The sequence below is a fragment of the Quercus suber genome, unplaced genomic scaffold (genome assembly GCF_002906115.3).
Source record: "Quercus suber isolate HL8 unplaced genomic scaffold, Cork oak 2.0 scaffold_749, whole genome shotgun sequence".
NCBI classification, from domain to species: Eukaryota; Viridiplantae; Streptophyta; class Magnoliopsida; order Fagales; family Fagaceae; genus Quercus; species Quercus suber.
The window spans coordinates 35,653-62,079 of NW_027070185.1; the positions used below are offsets into that span (position 1 = coordinate 35,653).

A 26,427-nucleotide genomic window follows, 5' to 3' on the forward strand; every position below is an offset into this window, starting at 1 on the left:
AACATTTTTAGTCAACTGAAAATTCTAATAAAAATAAGGCATATTTTCTATAGGTTGATTTCCAAAAAAATTTGTGGAAAACAATCTCTCTTTCACTCGCTGCAACTCTTATAAATATTATATTCTTTTATAGTTGCGGGAAACATAATTTTTTGGCGTTTTCTCTCTCTCATGGTAAGTTTTCTCACTTTTTATGTTCTCTCTCTTATAAATATTATAATCTTTCATAGTCGTGGGAAACATAATTTTTGGCGCCTTTTCTCTATCACGTTAAGCTCTCTCACCTTTTCTCTCCTCTTTGCTTTTTCTCCAATCATATATTCTTTGTTTTGAATTTCAAGCATGATTTTTTTTTCTCTAAGAAATTTTCAGTTTGCTTGATTCCAAGCAGAAGTTACTTCTTTTCACACATAAAAGTGCAAGAAAAAAGTAGGAAGAATGAATGAAGTAAAAGGCAAAAATTTCAAACATAGTGCCTATATTGCTCTAAATTGCTTTTACATGGACAATCTTTACGGTAAATTAATAACATTGTTGTACAGGGCATGACTCCCCCTAAGGCTCCTGTGTTTGTAAGATCCAATGTACTGGTGCCACATATACGAGACTTTAACCTTGTTAAGCATTGGGCCTTGGACCTTGGGACCTTGTGTGCGCATATGAGTTCTATTGGGCTCACGACCTTAGCCCAGATAAGCCTTAGTACCCTTCCAAAGCTCAAAGGCCACAATGATGCCATCGTGTTCGGCCCAGAGCCCGTTAGGCAGGTCATTGCAATATATACCCATTGGTTTATGGCCAGGAAGTTGCCTAACAAGTCTCATCCTTGACTAATGTGACTGCTCAGAAAGGCCATATCCCTGTGCCTAGTGTCATCATGAGAAGTACGCTGTGCTGAACATCACCCCCCTAAGGTGGGAACCAATTCCAATGCCACTCTTACCACACCCCACTCCCAACTAAACACCCACTTAGCAATAACAACATTGGACCTCCTCTCCTACTTGCCATAAGAGTAATCATGATTCTTCCACTAATTTTGGGCAATAAATATGAGGAACTAAGGAAGAAAAAAGGTTGTTGAAAGGTTCACAAAGAAACTAAGGGTAGAGAGCAAGAGCAAGAGCAAGAGTGTGTCAGGCTAGTGAAGTGATAATAGAAAGAGAGGGAGTAAGTTAATTCAAAGGGGCAAGGCAGTTTCGCTGAGTCTCTATATAAGAAACTACCCAAAATAGAAAATTCAAAGCCCACATTACAAGTAGATTGTGAGTCCAAGTGAGGGTTGGCCCATCAAGCCCTCCTTAGGCGCGCACAATTGTTATATAATAAATGATAATTGTTTAGGGGAATTGCATTTGTTGGCAGATACATTATGTAGAGTGATGATATATTATACAGATACATTATACATTATGTAGATACCCATATAAGGATGAGACCCATTGCTTTTTATGCGCTATGTATGCAGGGGTGGCTTAATGTATTTGAGGGCGTTAGGCGAAAATTGAAATTAAGACCTTTTATATATTTAAATATGATTTTTAAAAGAAATTAAATTAAATATTACTTAAATTTTATTATCTTGTTCTAGATGCAAAAATTACTACTAATTAACATGAACTACGTAAATTTTTTTTTACAAAGTCTATACACAAAAATTTGACAAAACTTTTCACACATGCTGATGTGGCAAATTAACAGTGGTAAGTAAAAAAGTGATATTAGTGATAGACTTAAATAAGAACGGGTAAAAGTTTGCCACTAAGAACTAGTAAAAGTTTGTCAACTCAACTTGTGAAAAATGTTGTGAATTTTGTGTGTATTGCATTGCTTCTTTTTCTTATTTAAGAAGTGCTACATTCACAATATTTTCACAACAAATACTAAGTGTTAATTTTTTTTTCATTAATAATAGTCTGTAACAACCTACCACTTAGAATTTATTGTGAAAGTATTGTGAAAAATGTTGTAGAGGTATCATTTCTTTTTCTTTTTTTCTTGTTTTTCATTTGATAAAAAATATTATTTTATTTATTGAATAATATTTGGGCTTAATTAATACTATTATAATGAGAAAAAAAAATAACACTATTGATTAAAATTTGGGAGCCCTTTTTCCACTTGGGGCCCTAGGCAACCACAACATTTGCTTCTAGTATAGAGCCGGCTCTGTATGTATGTACGGTTCATATATATATATATATGTGTGTGTGTGTGTGTGCGCGCGCGCACGCACGCATGTGTACATGTTACTGTCCAGCAAGATGAGTGGTAGAGATCATGAAAATTTGACAACTAATTTTGATTGTATCTATTATCAAAATTTTAGTATGAAAACCAAATTTATTTTTGGCTTTTTATTTATATTGATTACATTAGTTGGTTTACATAATACACATGTTTTAAATTATACAATAAATATTTAAAAAAAGAATTGCATACAAACATTAGAAAACATTCTCAAGCTCATTTTCAAGGTCGTTACCAAATACCGCAAATGAAATAGTTTTCTAGAAAATGCTCTTTAAAAAATGAACATTTTTTTAGAAAATGTTAATGCTGAAACAAACAAAGCGTTAGATACAATCTAGGAAGGAAAAAAAAAATCAATACTTTGGCCCTAAATAAAATCAAGGTTATTCAAAATTACAATGAAAAATCCAAAAGGAAAAGTATAATATTAAGACTTAATTTACTTTCTATATTTGAGTTTAAAGGTTAAGTTATAAGGTGAGAAGATGCTATATACTCACCTCAGTTGATCCTAAAACCTAGGGTTGTCCAAAACTGAACTAGCCTAATCAATACGTGAAATACATCTGACCCCTAGCAGCCCGATCCGAAACCTACTTGATCTAATAAGTGAGGCAGTCGAAGACAAGTGTACGTGTTGAACCCAAACTCGATTTCAGTGGGTCGAGTGGCAAGTCTCACCCTCCAAGAACCAAATCAAACCAATTCGACCGACCCCTTCCACCTTTGCTCATATCTCTGCCATCTATATTCAGATCTTTGGCTAGATTGGTGGAGATCCAGCGATCTCCAATGAAGATCTACCAGAATTATGACTGCCTCCACCTTTTCCAATTTTAACTAAAACTAACTTAACTGTGAAAATTCAATTCAATTTGATTCGTTAGTGCTCTTTGGTCAACATCATGTCCTCTTTTCTACCACCTGATGGAATTGCATTGGATTTGGATTGAACCCAAAAACAAATCGGCCCAATCTATGGACACCCTTACTAAACCATTAACGTGTACTTGCCAATATAAATAGGTTACATTTAACAAACAAGTCTCTATCGTATCAATGAAAATAAAAGAAACACAACAGTGAAATAAATTAAAAACATAAAATTAAAAAAAGAAATCACATATTTACAAAGCAAATTTATGGCTTGCATAGAAATAAGAAAACAGAATCTAAAAAACGTAATATGTGTCTAAAACCTGGATTACACATTTGGGCCCGCAGACTTTCTTAAAAAAATAAACATTTGGTCCCGCTACCCAACTATAAATGGGCTGAAGTTTGAGTCCATCTAGGAGCTGGGCTGAAATAAAAATGAGTCCAATACCAGTTCTCTCGCTTTAATTTCCATGAATTTTCTATCCTTCAAGTCCTATACTCACAACAAATTTCTGCCTCTTTATTTCAAAGCACTTGAATCTTGTGCCGTCCATCTCCATCTCCATCATCAGGTATTCACTATATACCCTTCTCTTTTGTCTAAGCCTTTCTTTTGAGTTATTGTAATTATTATGATAATAAATTCAAAGTCCTTGTTTGCTATGCTCGCTGATTTGTCCTGTCTTGTATCTTTGTGTATACAGTATATCTTTTGCTAGATGGGAATGAATTTGATACACACACACACACACACACACACACACAATATATATATATATTATCTGCTAGTCATTGTTTTGCTTTGTTTAATTTCATGCAAATTAGAATGCTCACCAAGTGTTTGATGTAATTCCTCTTAGCTAACTCACTGAGGCGCAAAAACAGAAAATCCATGTTAATATGATGTTTAGGATTTTTTTTGTTGTTAATTGAAACCATGCACATTTCTTTAGCTTGCCATTATTGTAAGGATTAATATTGTTCAGGTTTTTTGGCCATTAAGCTCAAATGGCTCTTTGCACTCTTGCAGGGGCGGCCCTAGATATTTTGGGACCTAAACTGTATGTGTATGTATGTTTATGTATGTATATGTGTATGAGTGTGTATGTGTATGTGTATTTATATTTATATATGTGTGTGTGTTTATGTATGTGTATGTATATGAGTGTGTATGTATATGTGTATGTTTATGTGCATATGCATGTGTGTTTATGTTTATGCATGTTTATGTATGTTTATATTTATAAATATAAAATATAACATAAAAACACATACACATAAACATATATGAACAGAAACACAAACACAAACAAACATAAACACACACACATAAACATAAACATACATAGACATAAACACACATACAGACTGAGAAAAATTAAACCTCTTATAGACTGGAAAAAATTGCAAACTAACATCAATCCTCAAACAATTTCATTAGTTACTTTGGTGTGCTAAATCGAGCCTTTATGTGTGTTTATATTTATATTTAAGTTTATGTATGTGTATGTTTACGTTTATGTGAGTTTATACGGTTTATGTGTATTTGAGTTTATGTTTATGTATATGTATATTTAGGTGTGTGTGTGTGTGTATGTATGTATGTTTATGTGTATTTGTATGTGTGTGTGTGTGTGTGTGTGTGTGTGTTTATGCGTGCTTATATTTATGTATGTTTATGTGTATGTGTGCTTATGTATGTGTATGTGTATGTGTATATATATTTGTATATGTATGTATATGTAGGTCTCTTTGTCTTTTTCAGATTCAGGTGCAATATCTTGATGCAATTGTAATTAATAGTTGAGATTAAAAGTTGAAACAACAACTTTCAATCTTAACCATTAAATAAAATATATTAAAGGAGAGTTAAAAAGTTTTAAAAAAAAAAGAAGAAATGTAAAAAAATACCTACGATAGTGCACCTAATCTCAGTCCATCTTTCTTCTCTCACCATTTTTCTTTCTTCTTTTTTACGTGGTGCTTTGTTCTTCTTCTTTTTATTTCTCTTATACGTCGCCTAGGCTGACAAGAGAGGAGTGAGCGAAAGCCACGTCAAGAAAGGAAATCGAAGATTGTGCTGCTGAGCCAAAGATTATGAAAATCTCTTCCTCTCAACTCAGACGATCCTCTTAGGTGAAATTATGGCTCACGAGACTTCACCGGATTATGTGTGTGATTTTTGGTTATTTATTTATTTATTTGAAATTATGAAGCAAATAGTTTTATATTTTGCTTACCCTTTCTATTTTCTGAAAACACTTTTCTAGGAAATACCATTTTTTTTTTTTACTTTGCTTTCAGTCTATCATTCTTGCTTGTGGTATGTGTTTGATTAATTTGGATCTAAAATTAGTTCAACAAGATGATTCTTCTTCTAAAATATAATAACAAAACCAATATATGTTTTTTTAACGGTGGGTTCACTTTCAGTATTTTCATTTTGTGATTTTGGTTGTTTTGTGGGTTTTGTACTTTGATTTCAGTGGGTGTGATTTGATTTGTGATTTGGTGGGCTTCTAGGTTTTTGTTGCGATTTGATTTTGGCTGGATTTTGGCCGTGGTGGTCGTCGTGATTTGATTTTGGCTGGGTTTCGGCAGTGGTGCGTGGTTGGAGGTGATGAGCTTGAAAAGCTCTGACTATGGAGGTTTAGAAGGAGAGTTTGGTGGTCAACCATGGAGCACGGTGTGACGTGGGTTGAGGCAGAGAGAGGATGAGAGGGAAATAGAAGCGGCCCTAAACATTTTGGAGCCTAAGGCGAGAACTAAAAATGGGGCATTTTTTATACTTATATATTAATTAAATTAATGTTTATTTAATATTTTTATATTATAGTTTTCATCATTATTTTCATTTTCTTCTAAATTATTTTGAAGTTCATTATGAAGATTTGTTGTATTGCAAGATTGAACATCATTTTCTTCTAAATTATTTTGATGAATTTCTTGCTCATTTGTGATATTTTCATCTAAATTTTGTGTTATATTTTGTTTATTACGAATCACAAATTTATCCATGGATCCTTTTTGAGACTCAATTAATTTTTTTTTTTTTTTTTAAGTTTTTCATATCCAAATGCATATTTTCTAGTAGACATTTCTAATCAAACAATATATTTATAAAGACTAAAATAAAAAATAACTTTCAAGTGTAGAGCAAATGAGAAATAGAACCTGATTTATAGGGGTGTGCATGGGTCAGGTTGGGTCGGATTGAGGGGATTTTTTGACCCAACCCACCATGGTGGGTCAAAAAAAATTCAACACAACCCAACCCATCACATAAGTCCAACCCAACCCAACCCAACCCACATGGGTCGGGTTGGGTCGGGATGAACCCATGGGTTTGACAAATTTTTATTTTTATTATTATTATTAAATTGAGTATAAAAAAATATAAATATTAATATATTAAAAAAACCTAAAGATTAGTATCAATGTAACTCCTTAAAGGCAAATAACACTAATGACTAAACAAAAATAGTAATTTATTAGGATTTGTGTGACCTAATTGGCTTTTATATAGGATAGGAAGAATTGGTTATTTAAATTTTTTTATTAATTATATAATATTATTTATATATATATATATATTAAATTAGTATTAGTAGGAGAAACCGAGGAAATGCTGCTCTATAGCTGGTTTTTTTTTAATTATTAAATATATATATATATATATATAAGTGCCCTATATCTGATTTTTTTTAAAAATTATTAAATATATAATATATTTTAAATATATATTAAATATGTGTGGGTCGGGTCAGGTTTGGCGGGTTTGTAATTTTGAGGGCGTTTGGACTCAGCTGAAAGCTGAGTCCACGTTTTGCGTTTTCCCTTCTTTTTTTTTTTTTTTCCCCTGGCAAGTGAACAGTAAAATCACATGATTTTATTGTACAGGAGATAAAAAATACTGTTCATGCACTAAAAAAATATTAAAAATGAGTCCCACGGTACTATTTACACATTTAAAAACCATTTTGCTACAGTATTTTCAGTTTTCAGTTTTCAGTTTCAGCAACAATAAGTTCAATCCAAACAGACCTTTTTCGACCCAAACCTAACCCAACCCGCTATAAAAAATAAATTTGTAACCCAACCCAACCCAACCTACCAAGCCTTAAAAACCAACCTAACTCGGCGAGTCGGGTTAGGTAGGGTCGGGTTTGGCGAGTCAGTAGATTTTCTGCACACCCCTACTGATTTATATAAAAAGTATTGTTGTAATTTTACTGAACAATAACAAGTTTTTAGTAATCTCAATTTGCATAAATTAAAAAAAAAAAAAAAAAATTAGCACAAGCATAACAAAAATTTAAGCACTAACACAAGACTTATTAATAAGACCCACCCACAAAAAAAAAAACACACACACACACACACACACACACACACACAAAACAAATCCTATCTATAACAAAAAAAAAAAAACTTGAAGGCCCAAACTTAACGCCCAGTCCAGGGAGGGTCCAGGCAGCCATAATGATAAACTGATAAGTGATAAACAAAAGCAGCCAGGGAGGGCCCAAATAAACAAAGTTATCTTAAGTTCTTAACAAATAAAATGGAGTGCCCTGTGCCTGTGCCCAAATATTTATAATTTTATACCTGATTCCTGAGGTGAGGTGAGCAGTTGAGACTTGAGAGAGGCGGAGAGCAGAGACTAGAGAGAAAGGTAAAATTTTTAGGATTTTGAGTGGATTTATTTGTTTTGATTTGTGGTTAATCTCTTAGACCTATCTGGTTGATTTTTGGTTTGTTTTTTGGTCAATGATTTTGTTTAGAACCAATGTTTAATAGGATTTACCAAAATTTTTGTTTTTTTGGTTAAAAGGATGTGCCAGATTATTTTTGTAATTCATTTGAAACTAATTCATTTACTACCCGGTTCTTTTCTAAAATTTTGGGGCCTTAGGCAATTGCCTAACTCGCCTAAGGGAAGGACCGGCCCTGCACCCTTGTCAAAGCAAGGTGGAGGATTAGTTCTCATGGGTTCCAGACCTTCTAGGTGCATATGTAATTACAACAAAATATATATATATAAATTGTTTGGGTTTCTTACATGCATTTGGATGTAGCTTTTTGCTAATTGCTTATTTGCTGAAAATTTGTTAAAGTATAGTTGTAGCTATAAGCTAAAAAGCTAGACGAAAAAACTGATGGCAAACAGACTTAACATTCAAACGAAAACTGATGGCCGTGTTATTCTTAGAATGCTTTTTCGCATTTGGGAGCTTGAAAGGTTTCATGTGCTACCCCATCCTCCAGTGTTTTCATTTGAGTGTACTCACACTTTAAATGGGTTTTTTAGCTTCCCAATGCGTACTTGTAAAAGGATATTTACCTCACAAGGAGCCTTATCTCCCCTTAATTGTGTCAAATTCGGTTACACATTGATTTCTCTATCCATTTTCTATATATCAAGGTTTTCTATCTAAAGGCATCTCCATTGGAATTGGTAGATCACTTTCATTGACAGGCGCTTAGGGCCTGTTTGGATTCAGTAGAGTTGGCCAAAAATTGGTGCAATTTCTAGCCAACTTTACTCTACTTCCCCTCTACTCGCCCTCCTTCCCCCTCAATCCAAATTGGCCATTGCGTTCTATCCAGAATACTTCTTCATTAATTGAACCACATAAGCAAAACATGGCCTACCCTACTCCTAACAATTTTGAAAATTAGTTGCTTGTCCTTTTCCTTGTGGGTACTTATTCCCAATTATTACGTAATAGTTGTACCTAATATCTGTGCCATCAAGATTTAATAAGTAGTTTGGTTCTTCGAGAGGCGATATTGTAGCACCTTATATCGATTCCATCAAGGTTAAATAAGTTGTTTGATTCTACCAAGAGCCTTGTAGCTTAAATGACACTTCCTAGTGTTTCCAACGAAGACATCTAGGGTTCAAATCCCTCCTCCCCCAACTATAGAATTATTCCCAAATAAAAAAAAAAAAAGTTGTTTGGTTCTCCGAGAGGAGGTATTGCCTCTATGATTGTACCTTTTATTTGTGCCATCAAGTTTAAATAAGTAGTTTGGTTCTCTCAGTTCTCAGAGGAGGTATTGCCTCTGTGGTTGTACCTTATATCTGTGCCATCTAGTTTAAATAAGTAGTTTGGTTTTCTGAGAGGAGGTATTGCCTCTGTGGTTGTACCTTATATCTATGCCATCAAGGTTAAATAAGTAGTTTGGTTCTCCGACAGGAAGTATTCCCTTGTACCTTATATCTGTCCCATCAAGGTTCAATAAGTGGTTTTTAGTATTGCTGAGTCCATAAAGATCATTATTCACAAGGTGATGATGGTCAATAATGCTAGATAGGAGTCAAAGAAAAACCAAATTTCTCGTGATCCTTGAATTGTGTGTTTCTAAAATTACTTTGTTTCACATGTCCTCATTTTAAGTTGGCTTCACTACTGTTTTAGGGTCAATAGATGAGTATATAAGAACTAAGAAGAGTCAAATCCCTCTGCCACAGCCTGCAGAAACCTGAAAAATTTTGGATTGATAAGATGGCTTTTGAACCAGTATTATAATTGCTGTTAGCGCTTGCTAGACAAGTATGCTTATGCTCTCTAAGTGTGGATTGCTAGACAATAATGCTACCTACCAGATAAAAGTTTTGGATTGATAAGATGGTTATTGAACCAGTGTGTGCCCTGCTTTCTTCTTTGTAAGTTAGAAAAGTGAAATTATTCCAGTACTTGTCCTAGAATGGCCCTTGGGAATAGGCTCATGCTAGATCACATTGTCAGAATGTGGTTGGCTACTTATAAAGGCAAGAAGTTTTATCTTTACACAGGAGGGGGAAATGTGATAGGACTTGGGAGGCTGTTGTGTACATTCTAAAGGTTGAAAGTGTCAATGCCTGGTGAATATTATGAGGCAAAGGTGCAAATGAATTTGATGTGAACAGAAGAGCATAAGAAATTCCAAGCTTTTGACTATCTGAAGCACAGTTTTCTATGGTTTTGAAGGAAATTGTAGGATTTCATTGCCACCCCCAACATTGGGGCAAACTTAGCTTTACAACTGTGATAAGATTCATCCTTGAAAAAGATGGACAAGCATTTTGCATAATTGCTTTGCCTTAGGGCCTATTTGCAAGTGACTCACTATGTTTTTCTTCAACAATAGACAAATTTATGCGTACATGATTTCATTTGTTCAAGACACACTGTGTCTAACTTCAAGTTCAGGTCAATTTTTTAACCGTAGTTGAAGATATACTTCTTTTTCTTAAGCAACATTTTCCCCCCTGTTATTGGCATTCTCCACAGTGGATTCAGCTCTGTTGGAAATTGGGGCTAACTCCACATTGTGGATTTAGCCAAACCTTGATCATTCATTTAAAATAGACAGTTGAAAATGTGACATATAAGAAAAATGCTACTATTATTTATGTGGCCATCAAAACACTACCATCTGTCAAGCTAATGGGCATTTAGTGCCATTTCCTCATCATCATGATGTAAGCTATTGTCTTTGTCAGTGTGGTCTATAGCTTCAGAGAGTGAACAGGGGGAACTCTTGAAGACTAATTATGCATCTTATTTTGGAGAAGAGTTTGAGATCTTCACGTATGGCAACACACTGGTGGCCACAGAAGTTGTTTGTGTTTTGCTTATGTGTCATATTTTCAACCATCTATTTCAAACTAACATTCAATATTTGGCTAACTACACAATGTCATATTAGCCCCTGGCAGCAGAGCTGAATCCCTCCACATCAAACATTGAAGGCTTCTTTTGGCAAAAGCATGGTTGACACTAAATATTCTATTCATTCTATCTTTATTTTCTTGTAATATATGTCTCTACATTCAAGCTGTTACTCATTTGATCCCTGATTACCAACAAGAAAACCTGCTTTAAAATTTGAAATTATATAACATCTATATGTGGTGCACCCTACGTTTACCTAAACTCACTCACTTTTTCCTAATTTTGTAATGGTGACTACATTTTGTGCTTAACATACATTTTATGAAGAAGACTTAATTTATATTGCATTTTAATCTCCCTTTGTATGAGCATGGGTGTTGAAAATCTTAATTGCTACTACTATTATGCAGCTTGCAGAAAAAAGCCATGTTGGAAAATGAGGCAAACCCAACTCTCAGCAAGTCAACTGGCTTGCCTCGGAAGCGTTTCTACAGAGCAAGAGCGCACAGCAACCCATTAAGTGATTCTCACTTCCCAGTACCAACCTCCCCTTGTCATGTCGACTTCTCACTTCATTACCCTCACTTTTGTTCCTCATCTGATCAAATTGATAGTTCCAAAAAGATACAGTTTGCAGATATTGGTTGTGGTTTTGGAGGACTGCTAATTAGTCTCTCAACTCTTTTCCCTGATACCCTAATGATTGGAATGGAACTTAGGGATAAGGTGACAGAGTATGTCAAGGAGCGAATTTTAGCATTAAGGGTGGCAAATCCAGGTCAATACCAAAATATTTCAGTGGTTAGGACAAATTCCATGAAATACATTCCAAATTACTTTGAGAAAGGACAGCTTTCAAAGATGTTCTTCCTGTTTCCGGATCCTCACTTCAAAGAGAAAAATCATCGTCGTCGGGTGATCAGTACACACTTGCTAGACGAGTACGCTTATGCTCTTGGGGTTGGTGGGATTATATATACAATTACAGATGTGGAAGAACTTGGAGACTGGATGAAGGCTTGTTTAGAGAGTCACCCCATGTTTGAAGCCCTCACAGAGGAAGAGCTTGAAGCAGATCCAGTTGTAAAGCTCTTGAGTTCTGCAACAGAGGAAAGCCAGAAGGTTGCCAGGAATGGTGGACAGACTTTCCAAGCAGTTTACAGACGCGTTATGCTAGCCACATGATACATAGGCTGCTCAATTTAGTTGATTTAGCGGATGATCGGCTTGGTAGTGTAGCAGATTCATATATTGTTGAGCTTTTTTAGTCGACGTGAGGATTGACTATAATTTTGAATAGATTAGAATCGCGGGGAAAAAAAAATTGTAGTTGATTTTGATTAATTTGTTAAGGTTACATTTGGACTAAGGTTTGGTAAGTTGTTATTGTTTATCATTTGGTTTTTGAAAGATGTGCTTTTCCATTTTTTGTGTTATTGAAAATACTCCAAACAGTTAGAGGGTGTATTTAATTGACTCGTTCTAATTGTTGTAACGTATGAGTTATGACGTTAAATCGTTGGACAATGGTGTAAAGTCCAATGCGTTGAAGAAAAACTAGAATATTTGGGTTTTTCTTTTTTTATTTTGGTAAATAAGGATGCATTAAAAGTCTGAAAGATCAGTACAAAAAATTAGATGCAAAATCTTGATTAGCCGTGTGTAATTTTGTAAATAAGTTCATAAAATTAGTTGCAAAATCCTGATTAGCAATTTATAGGTCTGTAAATGAGTTTATAAGATATAAAATTATTATTTACAATCAATTGATAATATAAGTAATTAATTTTGTAGTAAAAATTATATTTTTTTGGGGTAAATTACATATTAAAACATATTATTTAGGGTAAAACATCATTTTCGTCCCTAAACTATCACAAAAGTTCGTTTTTCGTCCCTAAACTTTCAAAAGTTCTATTTTCGCCCCTAAACTTTTCCAAACGTATGGATTTTCGTCCCTCCGTCTGACGGAGTGCTGACGTGGCTTTGATAGAGTGCTGATGTGGGAGGGACGAAAATCAATACGTTTGGAAAAGTTTAGGGACGAAAATAGAACTTTTGAAAGTTTAGGGACGAAAATCAATACGTTTAGAAAAGTTTAGGGACGAAAAACGAACTTTTGAAAGTTTAGGGACGAAAAACGAACTTTTATGATAGTTTAGAGACGAAAATGATATTTTACCTTATTATTTATGGGATGTAACATATTAACTTATGCGAAAATACTATTTTGGTCCCTACATTTTGAGGTTACAATCAATTTGGTCCCTATATTTTGGCAATAGTCAATTTGATTTTATTATTTTTAACTTGCAATCAATTTGGTCCTTACAGTTAACTTATTAACGAAAAATACCTATGTGACAAACGATTTGCATTGTTGACATGATTAATGTTAAAATATTAAATGAAGTGTTGATATGTCAAAATTTTAGTGGCTACATCAGTATTTAGATGGCAAAAAACCACGTCAGTTAAAAAAAAAAAAAAAACTTTTCTCTACCAAAATTTTTCCTTTCCTTATTTTATTTTTCCTTTTAATTTTCTTACAATTTCTTTAATCAATTAGAATTTCATTTTAAAACTCATTCACTGTTCTTCTTTCCCAAATCCATCTTCAGCAGTTTAACCAAATCAAAAACAATTTTCAAACCATTCAAAATTTTAAACGGCATCAAGGGATCAAAGTGAGCCCGAAAATTAAAAGCGACAATCTTGCTTGTCTATTCAAAACCATTCCTAGACCCGTTGCTATCTCTATGAAGGCATTAGATCTAGTTGTTTTTCTTTGTTGTTTGTGGTTTTTGTTTCTTAGATCGTACAGTCAATCCTATAGATCTAGAGGATTCAAATTCGTCACTTTTAACAACAAGAAGTTGATGGGACGGCAAAGTTTAAACGAAAATCTGACTTTGTGTTGACTTTAAGTTTAAACCCAACAAAGAGATTTGAAAACGTACAAGGCTGTCTTCTTCTTCAAGGGTTGATCATGAACTGATTTTTGTGAAAGTTGAGTTTGGATGATGGATTGGTTGGAAAAGAGAGAGGAGGGGAGGAAGGGAAATGACTGTTGACTGTCAATAATTGTGACTTTGTTGGGGAGTGAAGCTGGATCTCATGTTGGGAGTGTGAAGATATCAAAGGTGTACTCTTATTTGCTGCCAAATGAGGTGAAGATGATGCTGGAGGAGGTGCTTGAATATTCAAACAAGGGTATTAGAAAATTAAGCATGAGATAGAGAGTCATATTCTTGGGTTTCATTGTGATTGTTAAGTGTGAGACTTTTGTGGTGTAGAGATGACATTAAACTAAGAACAGTAAAATTCTAATTGATTAAAGGAATTGTAAAAAAAAATTAAAATAAAGAAAATAAATTCTTTGGTAAAGAAAAGAAATTTTTTTTAAAAAAAGTTGATGTGACTTTTTTTTTTTTTTTACATCTAAGCGCTGATGTGACAACTAAAATTTTGACATGTCAACATCTCATTTTATATTTTAACATAATCATGCTAACAATGCAAACCGTTAGCCACATAGACATTTTTCATTAGTAAATTAATAGTAAAAACTAAATTGACTGCAAGTTGAAAATAACAAGGAACAAATTGACTGCTGCCAAAATGTAAAGACCAAATTGACCATGACCTCAAAATGTAGGAACCAAAATCGTGTTTTTTTCCATTAACTTATTAAGTCTTATAATTTTAAAAGTAATAAATTAAATCTCACTCATTTAAGTGAAATTATATTGTGCTTGAAATTTAATATGAATTAAGAATTTAATTGGTTATTTTTTGAAATCTCATAGTTTAATTGGTTACTTTTAAAACCATTGACTTTTTAAATTTATTTATACCATATTCTAATTGAAGTGTACATGTGTGTAAAACTTTTTCCTAAAGACTAAACTCCAACTCTTACCCCCCACCTCACAAAAATTTTGTATTTGTGAAGTAACTATCACATCAAGAGTTTGCGGTGATAAAACTATATACTTTAATTAGTTACTTTTTTAAAAGTTAATTTCATTTATTACTTTGAAACTATAGGATATAATTTGTTATACCTTGATTCGAAGGATTAAGATGTAATTTTTCTATACATAAATTTTAACAACACAAAGTTGGAATCAAATTTCTATAAATTGTTAATTCAAATTGTAGGATCTATATTTGTGGCCCAAACCCCAGAGGTATGGAATATGAGCCCAACAAGTCCAATACAATAAATTTGTAGAGAGTGTGTGAAAGAACAGAGCTGTTTGTGAATTAAACAACGGTTAATCAAGGTTTACCAGATAGATAAGTGCAAGAATAGGTTTGAGACTTGTATAAATTGTTGTCTGAGGAGACCAACTTTTGTTTATATACTTCTTAGAGTTACAGTAAACTTTCTTCTCTCCCATTTTTTTATATCTTTCGATCCCCCTCTTATGGGAGGTCTTTTACATTATATAGTCTCCTTTCAAAACATCTTGATCGTACACTTGTTAGTCATCTAAGCCTTCACTCGAGTATATGTCTCATCAGACATCTTCTTTGGCTCTCTGTGAATGGTGGCGGTTGAGACTGCACTGTTTAGGGCTCTTCTCCACATTAATACGGCCAGAAAAGTTGCTGCAGCGCATTTAATGTGGTGGTAGCAGTTTTTTCTTTAAATATTTCTCTGTTCTTATCATCTTTATACGTTTATGAGGCTCATTCTTATTGCTGGAATTTCCTAGAAGATTGCCCAAGCCCCCCCAGGTATCTGCTTGACCAGTATTCTTCATATCCGAGAAGGATGTACTCCTTGGACTATACTCTTCCATCACTTCCTTGCACGGTTCTCCAGCCCGGGGCCTTTCCCAAACATTTTCTCCTCCTCGGACATACCCATATCTTCAAATAGGGCCCAAGGCCCAATATATAAATTTGAGTTTTTATCCTCACACAAATAATATAACTTTATTTATAATTTAATTATAAATTATTAGAATAGATTTGTAAAAGGGTGGAAATTGTTAGAGCAACCACATCAAGTCTTGTATAGTCTTCTAAAATAGAAAAAGGTACCCATTTTACACATTTTGATCAAAAAAACACCCATATTAGTGGGTATAAAAATGTGCAAATATTTCCATGAGCTACAGTAACCATGTATATTTACATGGTTACTATAACTCGTCTATCTATTAATTTATTATTTGTTTCTCTCTCCTCACCTCACTCTCTCCTTTTTAGCTTCTACTCTCACCTCTCTCTCCAGTCCCTCAGTTCCTCAGTCCAACCTCCTCAATTCCTTGAGAGCGAAGCCTTCCTTAGGCTCCATCTCCATCAGAGGGGGCGAAATCAAACCGTCCGATCTAGGAAGAGGTGTCGTTGTTGTTGTGATTGTTGTTGTGGAAGATCGATGAATCGGTGGCCGAGTCCTTGAGTGGGTCAGAGTTGGCGATATGGTAAATGGAGAACATGGCATCCTCTTTGTCGACGTCGACTTCGGCTTGAATAGGTCTGATCAACCTTCGCTCTGATTAACCTTGGGTTTCGACTTGAATGGCTCTGGGTTTCAGCTTGATCTGGGCTCCGATTAACCATGAGAATGAGAAACAAAAAAATCACAAAGCTTGGGTCTAAGATATCTGGGTTTTAGCTTGATGGTGGCTGGGTGATGATGACGGTGGTTGGGTCTGAGAGAGAGAGAGAGAGAGAGAGAGAGAGAGAGAGAGAGAGAGAGAGCATGAGTGAGAAAATAATAAAAAATGTAAAAGAATGAATATTTTATTGAATAAATGTGTAGAATAGATCAATTGATGCAAGTGTTTTGTAAAAGTTGATGTGTAAAATAAAATAAAATAAAAAAGTAGGTTTTTTCTTGCAAAATAGACAAAAAATTTGGACAAACTGATGTGGTTACTCTTAGTTATGGTTTTACTATATATGGTGGAAATAAATAAATTAATCAAGTAATTTTTTAAAAAAATTGAACTTGTTATATAAAAATTAAGGAAATTGCTAATGATACAAACTATTTTACAAACCGTTGATGTGGTAGATGGTTATTAATAAGTAAAAAGATAATATTAGTAGTAGGCTTAAATAAGAACCAGTAAAAATTTATATCAACACATTTTAAAAATATTGTAAAATAGTTTATACCTATAGCATTGCTCATAAATTATGCTAAACTTAAACTACATGCAACCAAAGTACTGATGTGAAAAGTTAGCGAATATCTTAATTTAGGAATAATTTTTAGAAACTTTTTTTTATTAGAAAAGAAAAGAAAAAAAAGTAGTAACTAACTTTTTTTTAACCGCTTTTTACATTTTTAAGGGAGAGTGATATTAAAATTTTTCTTAATGTTCTGGTAACAAATGACAAAACTTTTTCCTCCAAAAAAGAGAGAGAAAAAAAAAACCCAACATCAAAATTTTTCTTAAAATAGTTCATTAATAAATCAAAAATCTAAATTTAATAAACAACTCTAAATTTTTTTTTTTAGAAGATGTGAGGCCCAAAGAAAGAAGGAAACCCACAAAATAACCGACCCGACTCGAACAAAAAGTGTTAAAATAACGCGAACGCGGTCTACTACACACACTACAGGAGCTGAAGAATCTCAACCAAAAAAAAAAAAAAAAAAATCAAAAATTACAGATATGGCGAGCAACGTTAGAGAAGCCCGAAGAAGGAAGATTATGGAAAGAGGATCCGACCGTTTAGCACTCATTACGGGTCAGATCCAATCCCTTCCTTCTCACGAAGAAATTACAACCGACTCAGACAACCCTTCATCCCAGCCGTTGATTTCCCACACCGCCGCCGGTACTCTCTCTCTCCCAATTTGAACCGCTGGGATTATTTTCCTTTGCATGAATGAATGTTTTAGATTCAGAAACATGAACTTGGGCTTTATGATAAATTTTCATTGCACAATATATGTCACGTGTAAAGATTCTTTATTATTATTATTTTTTGATGGGATTTATTGTTCTTGGTACTATAGTTGCTTTTTCGTTGATTTTATTCTATAATGGAATCAATCATGGAATGTTATTATTTCGTATATACAGTGAAATTGTAATGCTACTAATTGGAATTGTAGTTGTAATGTTGGAATTTTAACTGCGCAAATTGTAGCTCGATATGACAAGTTTTAGGTAGCTATATTAAAAATAAATTCTCTCACATTATTATCTTCATCAATTTCTCTTTTTTCAAGTGTGATTATCTTTTTTGAAAGTAGAATGCTAAAGGAGTCATGACATAATGTGATTATTAGTATTATGTGATCTGTTTTTGGGGGTTCGAGTTGTAGTCCAGCGATAATGGCATTCTTTGTTATGTCCCATGTCTCTATTCAAACCCACCTCTATCAAAAGTAATATATGGTCTGTTTTGCTGTATGTGTGCTTGATATGGTTTCAGGTCTTTTTTTTTTTTTTTTTTTTCATTTTGGCATGTCAAAAATGAAAATTTAATGATTCATGTGGAATTGGAGGTCTACATGTAGTGTTTGTGTGGGCTACTTCTGAAGGATTCTTTAGTTATGGTGGTTAGGGGTGGTTGTATGCGTATACTATTTTAGCATTCTAGTTAGGTTTTATGAATTCATACCCAAGTGAATGAGCCCTTGGAAACAAGGATCAAAGTATGCAAATACAGTGCATTAGTCTTTAAGGTTGTCTGGAGATTGAAACAGACTAAAGTTTTGGTGGCTAGAAGTAGTAGTAATGTAGGTATTCTTTTGGACATGGTCTCTAGTTACGAGTGATTGAGTTCATGGAAAGAGGAGTAATACTGTAATAGCACCCGAGTTTAGATCTGGTCTAAATTAAAATAATAAACAAAATGAATTTAAATGTCGTGGTTTTGCTTCCCTTTAAATTTTGTAGTTTCCTTTAGTAAATTATCTCAATGTTCCCTTTTGGAAACCTGAAGAGTAAACTCTATTGTCTCAGCTTCGCCTAACTTGATAGAAAAAAGAGCCATGTGACCCCTTTGGGGGATTTGCAGGGGATGGAGACAATGGACTCCTTGCTATGACTTGTTTATTATTGTGAAATTCTTTTATTCTGTGCAAATGGAATTTAAAAATTCATAGTATCACTTAATGCTCATGAGTCCTGATATTCTGCAGTTTCTCCTCATGGTGAGGATGAAGGATCTGGTTCATTCATGGAAAAAAATGATCCCATCACCAATGCCTGTCAGACTGAAGCTGATATTGGTGAAAGCAATCTAGCACCTCCCTTACGCAAATGTGAGATAAGCGTTGAAGCTTTAGGAACCCGTGCTTCAGAATTCAGTGGCAAAGCACAGTCACCTCTGGTCTCATCAATAGATCAAAATTCATCTGCTTCTACTTTGAACTCAGAACAACATTTAGAGCAGCGAAGACCACAGCATAGATTTTTCACTCCAAACCAAATAAGTTCTGCCATTGCATCATCAGAGCGTACCCGCTTCTTGTGTTCTGTAACTGTAGCCCTTTTAGTTGTGTTATCCTATCTAGGGTTTCCTTTACTAGGCAGCTACATCATAAAGAGTATGTTAAGCTTTAGGCCACTTTACCTACTTTTGCTAACCAATTTGACAATTGTGCTTGCACGACTTCTTGTTGATAAACAAACAGGTTTTGAAAGGGCAGCCAGAGATGAAAACGAAACCCCCTCACTTAACGGATATGGTTGGGCTGAACAAGTAGGTAATACTTTAGAGACAGGTCTGGTGATGCAGAAGGCTCTTGATGCCATTTTCATGGATTGCAGTGTCTATGCAATAATTGTCATTTGTGGACTCTCCCTCGCCTCTCTGTTTAGCTAATCAGCTGGTATATTTTTGTTTGTCTGTTTTCACTTATACCAATTCATGTCATTTTTCGAATAGATCCTCAATGAAATTGGCCAACTTTTTCTTGAACAATTTCTCTTCAGTGCACGAGTTTCACATGTACTTGCTTTTTTTATTCATGGTGTGTAGTGAATTGAATACACATTTTCAGAATGAAGGAATTGGTCTGCATTAAGCATAATATTTTCAGGACAGTAGAGCAAACATGGTAAATTTGAAGTTGGGTTAATGGAACCCATGCCAGAATGAAAAAGGGTTTTCTGCATGCAGGTTCTGCTTTTCATTAAGGGCATTAGCAATAATATATTAACGAAATCACTTTGTTTTTCTAACAACTTAATTTTACACGCATAAAATTACAATATCCTTAATAAACTTGTTTTTGGTAATGTTGCTTACAGTTTTTCCATTACCTGGGTTCATGATCAGCACAATTTTATTGTGACTAGTGTGAAGATGCTTTGCAGAACATACTTGCCAATGGGTGAGAGAATAGCAACCTAGCCCTTGGATTACGTAAGCTGATAGTAAAATCAACCATCAAATTTAGTGAAATGACTATTTTGATACATCATATATACTCCCACATAATTTTCATCTGGTTGGTATTTGAAAAGTCGTGCTTATTGTAGTCATTACTACATATGGTGCATTAGGTTTCGCGTATGTTTAAAATGGTCAGAACCAAACTTCATCCTAAAAGGGGCCCCAAAGGCAAAGAAACTGTGTAGGCTTCTGTATTTCGGAGAATTTTAATAACCAACTGCATTTGGTTCTGTCAATTGAACTGTGACTTGGTTTCATTCAACAGACAACAATCCCTTAAACCACCCTGTTAGTTAACTATACTTGGTTGCAGTTAAGTGGCTAGTTCACCAAGTGAATGCGATTTTTTGGTTTCATTCAACAATCCCTTGAACTTCCATGGTTGCAGTTAACTGGCTAGTTTACCAGGTGATCAATTTGATAAAATTGGATTGGTTATACATAACTATGATAAGCCCATGAAATTAAAAGCTCATATTATTCTGTATATGGCGCTATAGCCTCTATTTATTATTTTGTATTATAGTTGCATGCAATTATCCCTCTCATATATTGAAGATGAATCCACCTCCTCATTGACAAACAAAAACTGTAGACATCTTGGTGAAGGTACAACACATGAATTACACCATTAGTGAAAGAGGAGGAGTTACAAATGAATACATGACATGCAAATCAATAAGTATAAAAGGATATCCATTAAATAGGATATCTCTTTATTTGTTTATTAAAAAGTAGTTTTGGAGCCTCTGGCAAAAATCCTTTCAAGTTCTTGTTTTTTTCAATTATGGGTAGAATAAGAGCATGGGTTAAGTAGAGGTTGAGGCATTCAAAAATGTGTAACTCTTCCAGTTTTGGTGTGGAAATAATTTTCAAGCAATTTTGACCTTTCTCTTCTCTGCATTTTTCACTTAAAAAAACCAGCTCTAATGTAATGCAAATAAGTTCTTGCATAAGAGAGAAGTCAAAATGAGTAGTAAAAGTGCAAATTGTGCTACAATTTCTGACTAGTACCCCATCTTGATCTTAACACTTAACTAATATCCTCATATGCAACTTCTATCATATCATCAGTACTGTCATGCTGCAAAGCTAGCAGCTCTAGCATACAAAAGATATCTTTCGAAAATGGTTTTGAATCGTCACCTGATGCAAATTCTTGAACCGCATTGTTAACTTCGATCGAGCTGCATCCTGGTGTTTTCTTCATGCTCTTGCTTCTTATGAGTTTCCTCATCCTTGACACACCATCCCACTTCCCAAGATCTGCATAAATATTGGAAAGCAACACATAGTTCCCTGTGTCATCTGGTTCAAACTCCAGAAGGTGCTCCATAGCAATAATAGCAATCTCAATATTGCAATGAGTCCTGCAGGAACTTAACAAAGAGCCCCATATCTTTGAATCTGGCTTCATTTGCATCTTCTTTATTGTGTCAAGAGCCTGATCAAGGCGCCCAGAGCGTCCAAGAAGATCAACTAAACAACCATAATGCTCAATTTCTGGCTCTATATGATAGAATTTTCTCATGGAATCAAAATATTTTAATCCCTCATCCCACAAACCAGCATGGGTGCAGGCCGATAAAATACCAAGAAAAGTAATACCATTTGGTTGAACCTTTGTTCTCTGCATATCTTGAAAGAGTTCAATTGCTTCGCGGGCTTTCCCATGATTTGCTAGACCTCCAATCATGGTACTCCAAGATATCACATCCCTCTCAACCATTTTACTAAACAATTGCCATGCTTGGTCAATGCAACCACATTTGGCATACATTTCAATCAATGCATTACAGATATTAGTCTTACGTGACAACCTTTTTTTATCTGCATAAATGTGAATCCATTTCCCAACCTCAAGGGCTCCAAGCTGCGCACATGCTGGCAAAACAGACACAATACTAATCTCATCAGGTTCAATACCAACCAGTTGCATTCGGCGAAAAACATCCAATGCATCCACATAGCACCCGATTCGCCAATACCCTGCAATCATTGTTGTCCAAGAGACAATAGTCTTGTTTGGCATATCCTCAAACATTGCTCTAGCCCTTCTCATCTGCCCCAACCTGACATGCCCAGAGAGCAGACTATTCCAAGAAATTGCATCTCTTTCGGTCATTTCGTCAAACACTTTATGTGCATCTATAAAATTATCACACTTGGTATACATATCTATTAGTGCATTCTCTATGATTAAAAGTGACTTTGGCCCAAACTTACACACCTGGGCATGAACCTGCTGACCCAGAAAATGACAGGGAAGCCCCGCACAGCACTTAATCACAAATGGGAATGTGAATCTATCAGGCAAAATGGGATTTTCAGCTTGTGGGTTTGTTAGCATTTGCTTGTACTGGGTGATTGCTATAGTATATCTATTATTATGCGTATAAGCTCTGATCATTGCATTGTACAAAAACCCATTTGGCTCAACCACTTGCTTGAAGAGCAAACTCGCATACTCTATATCCGCACAGTTGTCGCAGACATCCACCATTTTTGTCACCAAGAAATTGCTCTGTAAAAGTGCGAACTTCAAAATGTGGGCATGGATTTTCTTCAATTCCGCCATGTTTACGCAGTTTCGCAACATGGGCACGAAAAGATCTTCCATTTCTCTAATAGCAAAGACGCTGGATCTCTTTGCCATGAACTAATTTTGTTAAAGATATTTGAATAAGCAACTCAGTTGGAAAAATAATGTGTGAGCGACAGAGAATTGCAGGGGTACTGAGGAAGTGTTCGAAGAATTTGTTATTTGATCAAGGATTGCAAACTCATGGGTGTGTAGTGAAAATGGGATTTGAGCTTGATTTGATGTTAAACAATGATCTTATAGATATGTATGGAAAATGTGGTAGAATGGACCTTGCTTGTGCTGTGTTTGATGGAATGCTTGAAAGAAACGTGGTTTCTTGGACATCTCTAATGTGTGGCTACTTACAAAATGGTAACGCCATCAAGTCATTATTGCTTTTCCGCCAAATGGGATCTTCTGAAATTAAGCCGAATGAGTTCACACTTTCGACTAATCTTAAAGCATCTGGGATTTTGGGCATTATTAAGAATGGAATGCAGATTCATGGTGTTTGTGCTAAAACTGGGTTTGAATGGGTGCCAGCGGTGGCCAATTCTATTATTGACATGTATTCAAAATGCGGAAGAATCAGTGAGGCGGCACGATTGTTTAACATTATGCCAGTTAGGGATCTTATCAGTTGGAATGCGATGATAGCTGGATACGCGCTTGAAGGAATTGGTGACAGAGCTCTACTTTTGTTTCGGAAAATGCAAGAACAGGGGGAAGTCCCCGATGAATTCACGTATACCAGCACGTTAAAGGCTTGCAGTGGTCTTGGAGCCATGAGGGAAGGGAGCCAAATGCATGCTTCATTGATCACAAGAGGATTTCCATGCTCAATTCAAACAACTATTGCAGGTGCTCTTGTTGATATGTATGCCAAGTGCAGGAACTTGTTCAAAGCTCACAGAGTATTTGATCAAATTGAACTGAAGAATGTGATATCTTGGAGTGCACTAATTCTTGGTTATGCTCAACAAGGCAATTTACCAGAGGCAATGGACTTGTTTAGGCAGCTCAGGGAAAACCAACATCAAGTAGATGGATTTATTCTCTCGGGCCTGATGGGTGTGTTTGCTGATTTTGCCCTTGTAGAGCAAGGCAAGCAAATGCATGCTTACAACATCAAAGTCCCATCTGGTTTAGACATATTAGTGGCCAATTCAATGGTGGACATGTATCTCAAATGTGGGCTAACAGATGAGGCAGAAAGACTTTTCAGTGAAATGCCGGTGAGAAACGTGATTTCTTGGACAGTTATGATCACTGGCTATGGAAAGCATGGTCTGGGAAAAGAAGCAATTCGTCTTTTCAACAAAATGCAGTTGGATAATATTGAGCCTGATGATGTGACTTATTTGGCTGTGCTCTCAGCCTGCAGCCATTCTGGACTCATTGATGAATGTCAAGAATACTTCTCAAGATTGTGTAGTGACCGGCGGATTAAACCAAGAGTAGAGCACTATGCTTGTATGGTTGATCTCCTTGGCCGAGCTGGGCGCCTAAAAGAAGCTAAGAATCTTATTGAGAGCATGCCACTAAAACCAAATGTAGGTATATGGCAGACACTTATTAGTGCTTGTAGAGTGCATGGAGACCTGGATATGGGGAGGGAAGTAGGAGACATACTTCTGAGAATGGATGGCAACAATCCAGTCAATTATGTGATGATCTCAAATATTTTTGCTGATGCAGGCTATTGGAAAGAGTGTGAGAAAATAAGGGAAACAGTGAGGATAAAGGGGTTAAAGAAGGAGGCAGCACTCAGTTGGTAGAGATTGACAAGGAGGTTCACTTTTTCTACAATGGAGAGGACACACACCACCCACTTACAGAGAAAATACATGAAGTCTTGAAGGAAATGGAGAAGAAGATTAAAGAAGAGGTGGGTTGTGTTCATGGGGTGTGGTTTGCACCGCATGATGTGGAAGAAGAGTCAAAGGAGGAGAGCTTGAGACTTCATAGTGAGAAGTTGGCATTGGTTTGTGGTGGGTTGGGAAATGAAGAAAGGAGGGTGATTAGGATTTTCAAGAACTTGAGAGTTTGTGGGGATTGTCATACATTCATTTAAAGTTTGACAAAGTTTTGAAGGTGGTATTCATTGGGAGAGATGCAAATAGGTTTCACAAGTTTGAGGATGGTTTGTGCTCCCTCATGACACAGTTTACTCACCTTGAATTGTATTTTATCATAGTCTAGTTCTCTTGTTCTTAACATGACTTCTTTAAACCCGGCAAAAGTGAGAGTTTTGACTTTTTGTGCATTGAGTATGATCTATTTTTTAATAAAGACAGTCATTTTATTAGAGAATCTAGGTAGTGAGCCAAATTAGTTATGGTTAATATTTTTCTGCTTATGTTTATACATTAACAGTGGTGCTGAGATGGTCATTTGCTGATTACTATCTTACCAGGTGGGATACTAGTATCTTTTGTGGTGTTACCAGAAGACGATATCTATATACTATATAGTAATTGCACACTGTGTAATTCAATTCAATCAGTGGCAAACTTGTAATTAAAGCAAATGTGGCTTCAAATTTATTTTTTATTTTTTGGGTAAAACTAAGATATAGTCCTCATAAATAAGGGAGAAAAAAAAAATATAGTGTTTTACATCAAGTTACTCAACAAAGTGTTTGAATTTAATTGAGAAACAAGTTTTTGTTGGAATCAATTCAAATGAGAAATTTGTGAATGTTTAGAAACAACTTATTTAGTTTTTTGCTCAAAGTGTGTTAAAGTATACTTGTACTTTGAAAAATTTTGAAAATGTGAGAAAATGTGAGAAAAAGTAAAGTTTTAAAAAGTTGTACATAAAAACTAAAAACTTATGCCAAACAAGCTCTTAATTTACTTACTATAGGTAAGTTTTATTTATTTTTTAAAAAAAAAAAAACATTTAAGACAAATTTTAACTACAAAATTAGTTGTAACCTAAGACTACAATTCTATTCAATAAAATAAGCACTACTACGTATTTTAAAAATCTAATCGTTGAATTGCATGTTTTCTACACTCTTAATATACATGTTAAATTTTGTTTCAATTGAATATTATTTACTACATGATCTATAAGTTTATATTTTATGCATAATTTTAAACTACAAAAACTTAAAATTTAATGATAACATAGTTTTGACCTTTAATTTTTTTTGAAATTTTGCAAATATGGATGATATAAGAAAAAAATGTAATCTAATGATAAATTTATCTAAATTCACCTCCAATAAAAAGATATTAAGTAAGCTTATAGTCTAACACTACAACTAATTTTGTAACTAAACTTGACCAATTTTGATACTAAACTTTATCCAAACATTCCTATGATTATAGGATAAAGTCTCAGTCTTTTCAAGACTATTTTACTCTGCTCCTTGTAAAGTTTTATTTATTTTAAAAAAATATTTATATGATAAAATGGAGTCTCAATCTTTTCAAGACTATTTTATTCTACTCTTTGTTAGACACTACTCGCAAGTATTAGTTCAATTTTTTTGGGTTAAAACTTGAAAGAATGCAATTAATGATAATACCGTGATCTCAACCGGATTTAATTAGAACTCAATTTTAGTATTTCCAAAACGTGCTAATATTTCAAAATGGGTGCTATTTGGCTTGCCAGGATTAACTTTAAAATATATGTATGAAAACTAGGCTCTAC

The 26,427-nt window shown here is 34.6% G+C and overlaps 4 protein-coding genes across 4 annotated transcripts; 3 read left to right on the forward strand and 1 right to left on the reverse strand.

Moving 5' to 3' along the window:
- Positions 1-7,624: 7,624 nt before the first annotated feature.
- On the forward strand, positions 7,625-12,263 carry LOC112031645 (tRNA (guanine-N(7)-)-methyltransferase). Its single transcript, XM_024064348.2, has 2 exons — positions 7,625-7,807; positions 11,207-12,263. Exon 2 carries the CDS (start codon positions 11,223-11,225, stop codon positions 11,979-11,981), a length of 759 nt encoding a protein of 252 aa, XP_023920116.1. The 5' UTR covers positions 7,625-7,807; positions 11,207-11,222; the 3' UTR covers positions 11,982-12,263.
- Positions 12,264-17,379: 5,116 nt separating this feature from the next.
- Positions 17,380-19,703, forward strand: LOC112004406 (uncharacterized). Its single transcript, XM_024036656.2, has 2 exons — positions 17,380-17,603; positions 18,919-19,703. The coding sequence occupies exons 1-2, from the start codon at positions 17,438-17,440 to the stop codon at positions 19,602-19,604; spliced, it is 852 nt and encodes a 283-aa protein (XP_023892424.1). The 5' UTR covers positions 17,380-17,437; the 3' UTR covers positions 19,605-19,703.
- A 1,271-nt stretch (positions 19,704-20,974) lies between these two features.
- On the reverse strand, positions 20,975-22,833 carry LOC112004410 (pentatricopeptide repeat-containing protein At2g20540). The gene has a single exon (XM_024036658.2). It carries the CDS (start codon positions 22,831-22,833, stop codon positions 21,211-21,213), a length of 1,623 nt encoding a protein of 540 aa, XP_023892426.1. The 3' UTR covers positions 20,975-21,210.
- Positions 21,911-25,207, forward strand: LOC112004409 (putative pentatricopeptide repeat-containing protein At3g15130). Its single transcript, XM_065766826.1, is given in 3 exon segments — positions 21,911-24,534; positions 24,537-24,839; positions 24,842-25,207. Coding segments are annotated over 3 exon segments (2,076 nt in total). The 5' UTR covers positions 21,911-22,883; the 3' UTR covers positions 24,964-25,207.
- The last annotated feature ends 1,220 nt before the right edge of the window (positions 25,208-26,427 follow it).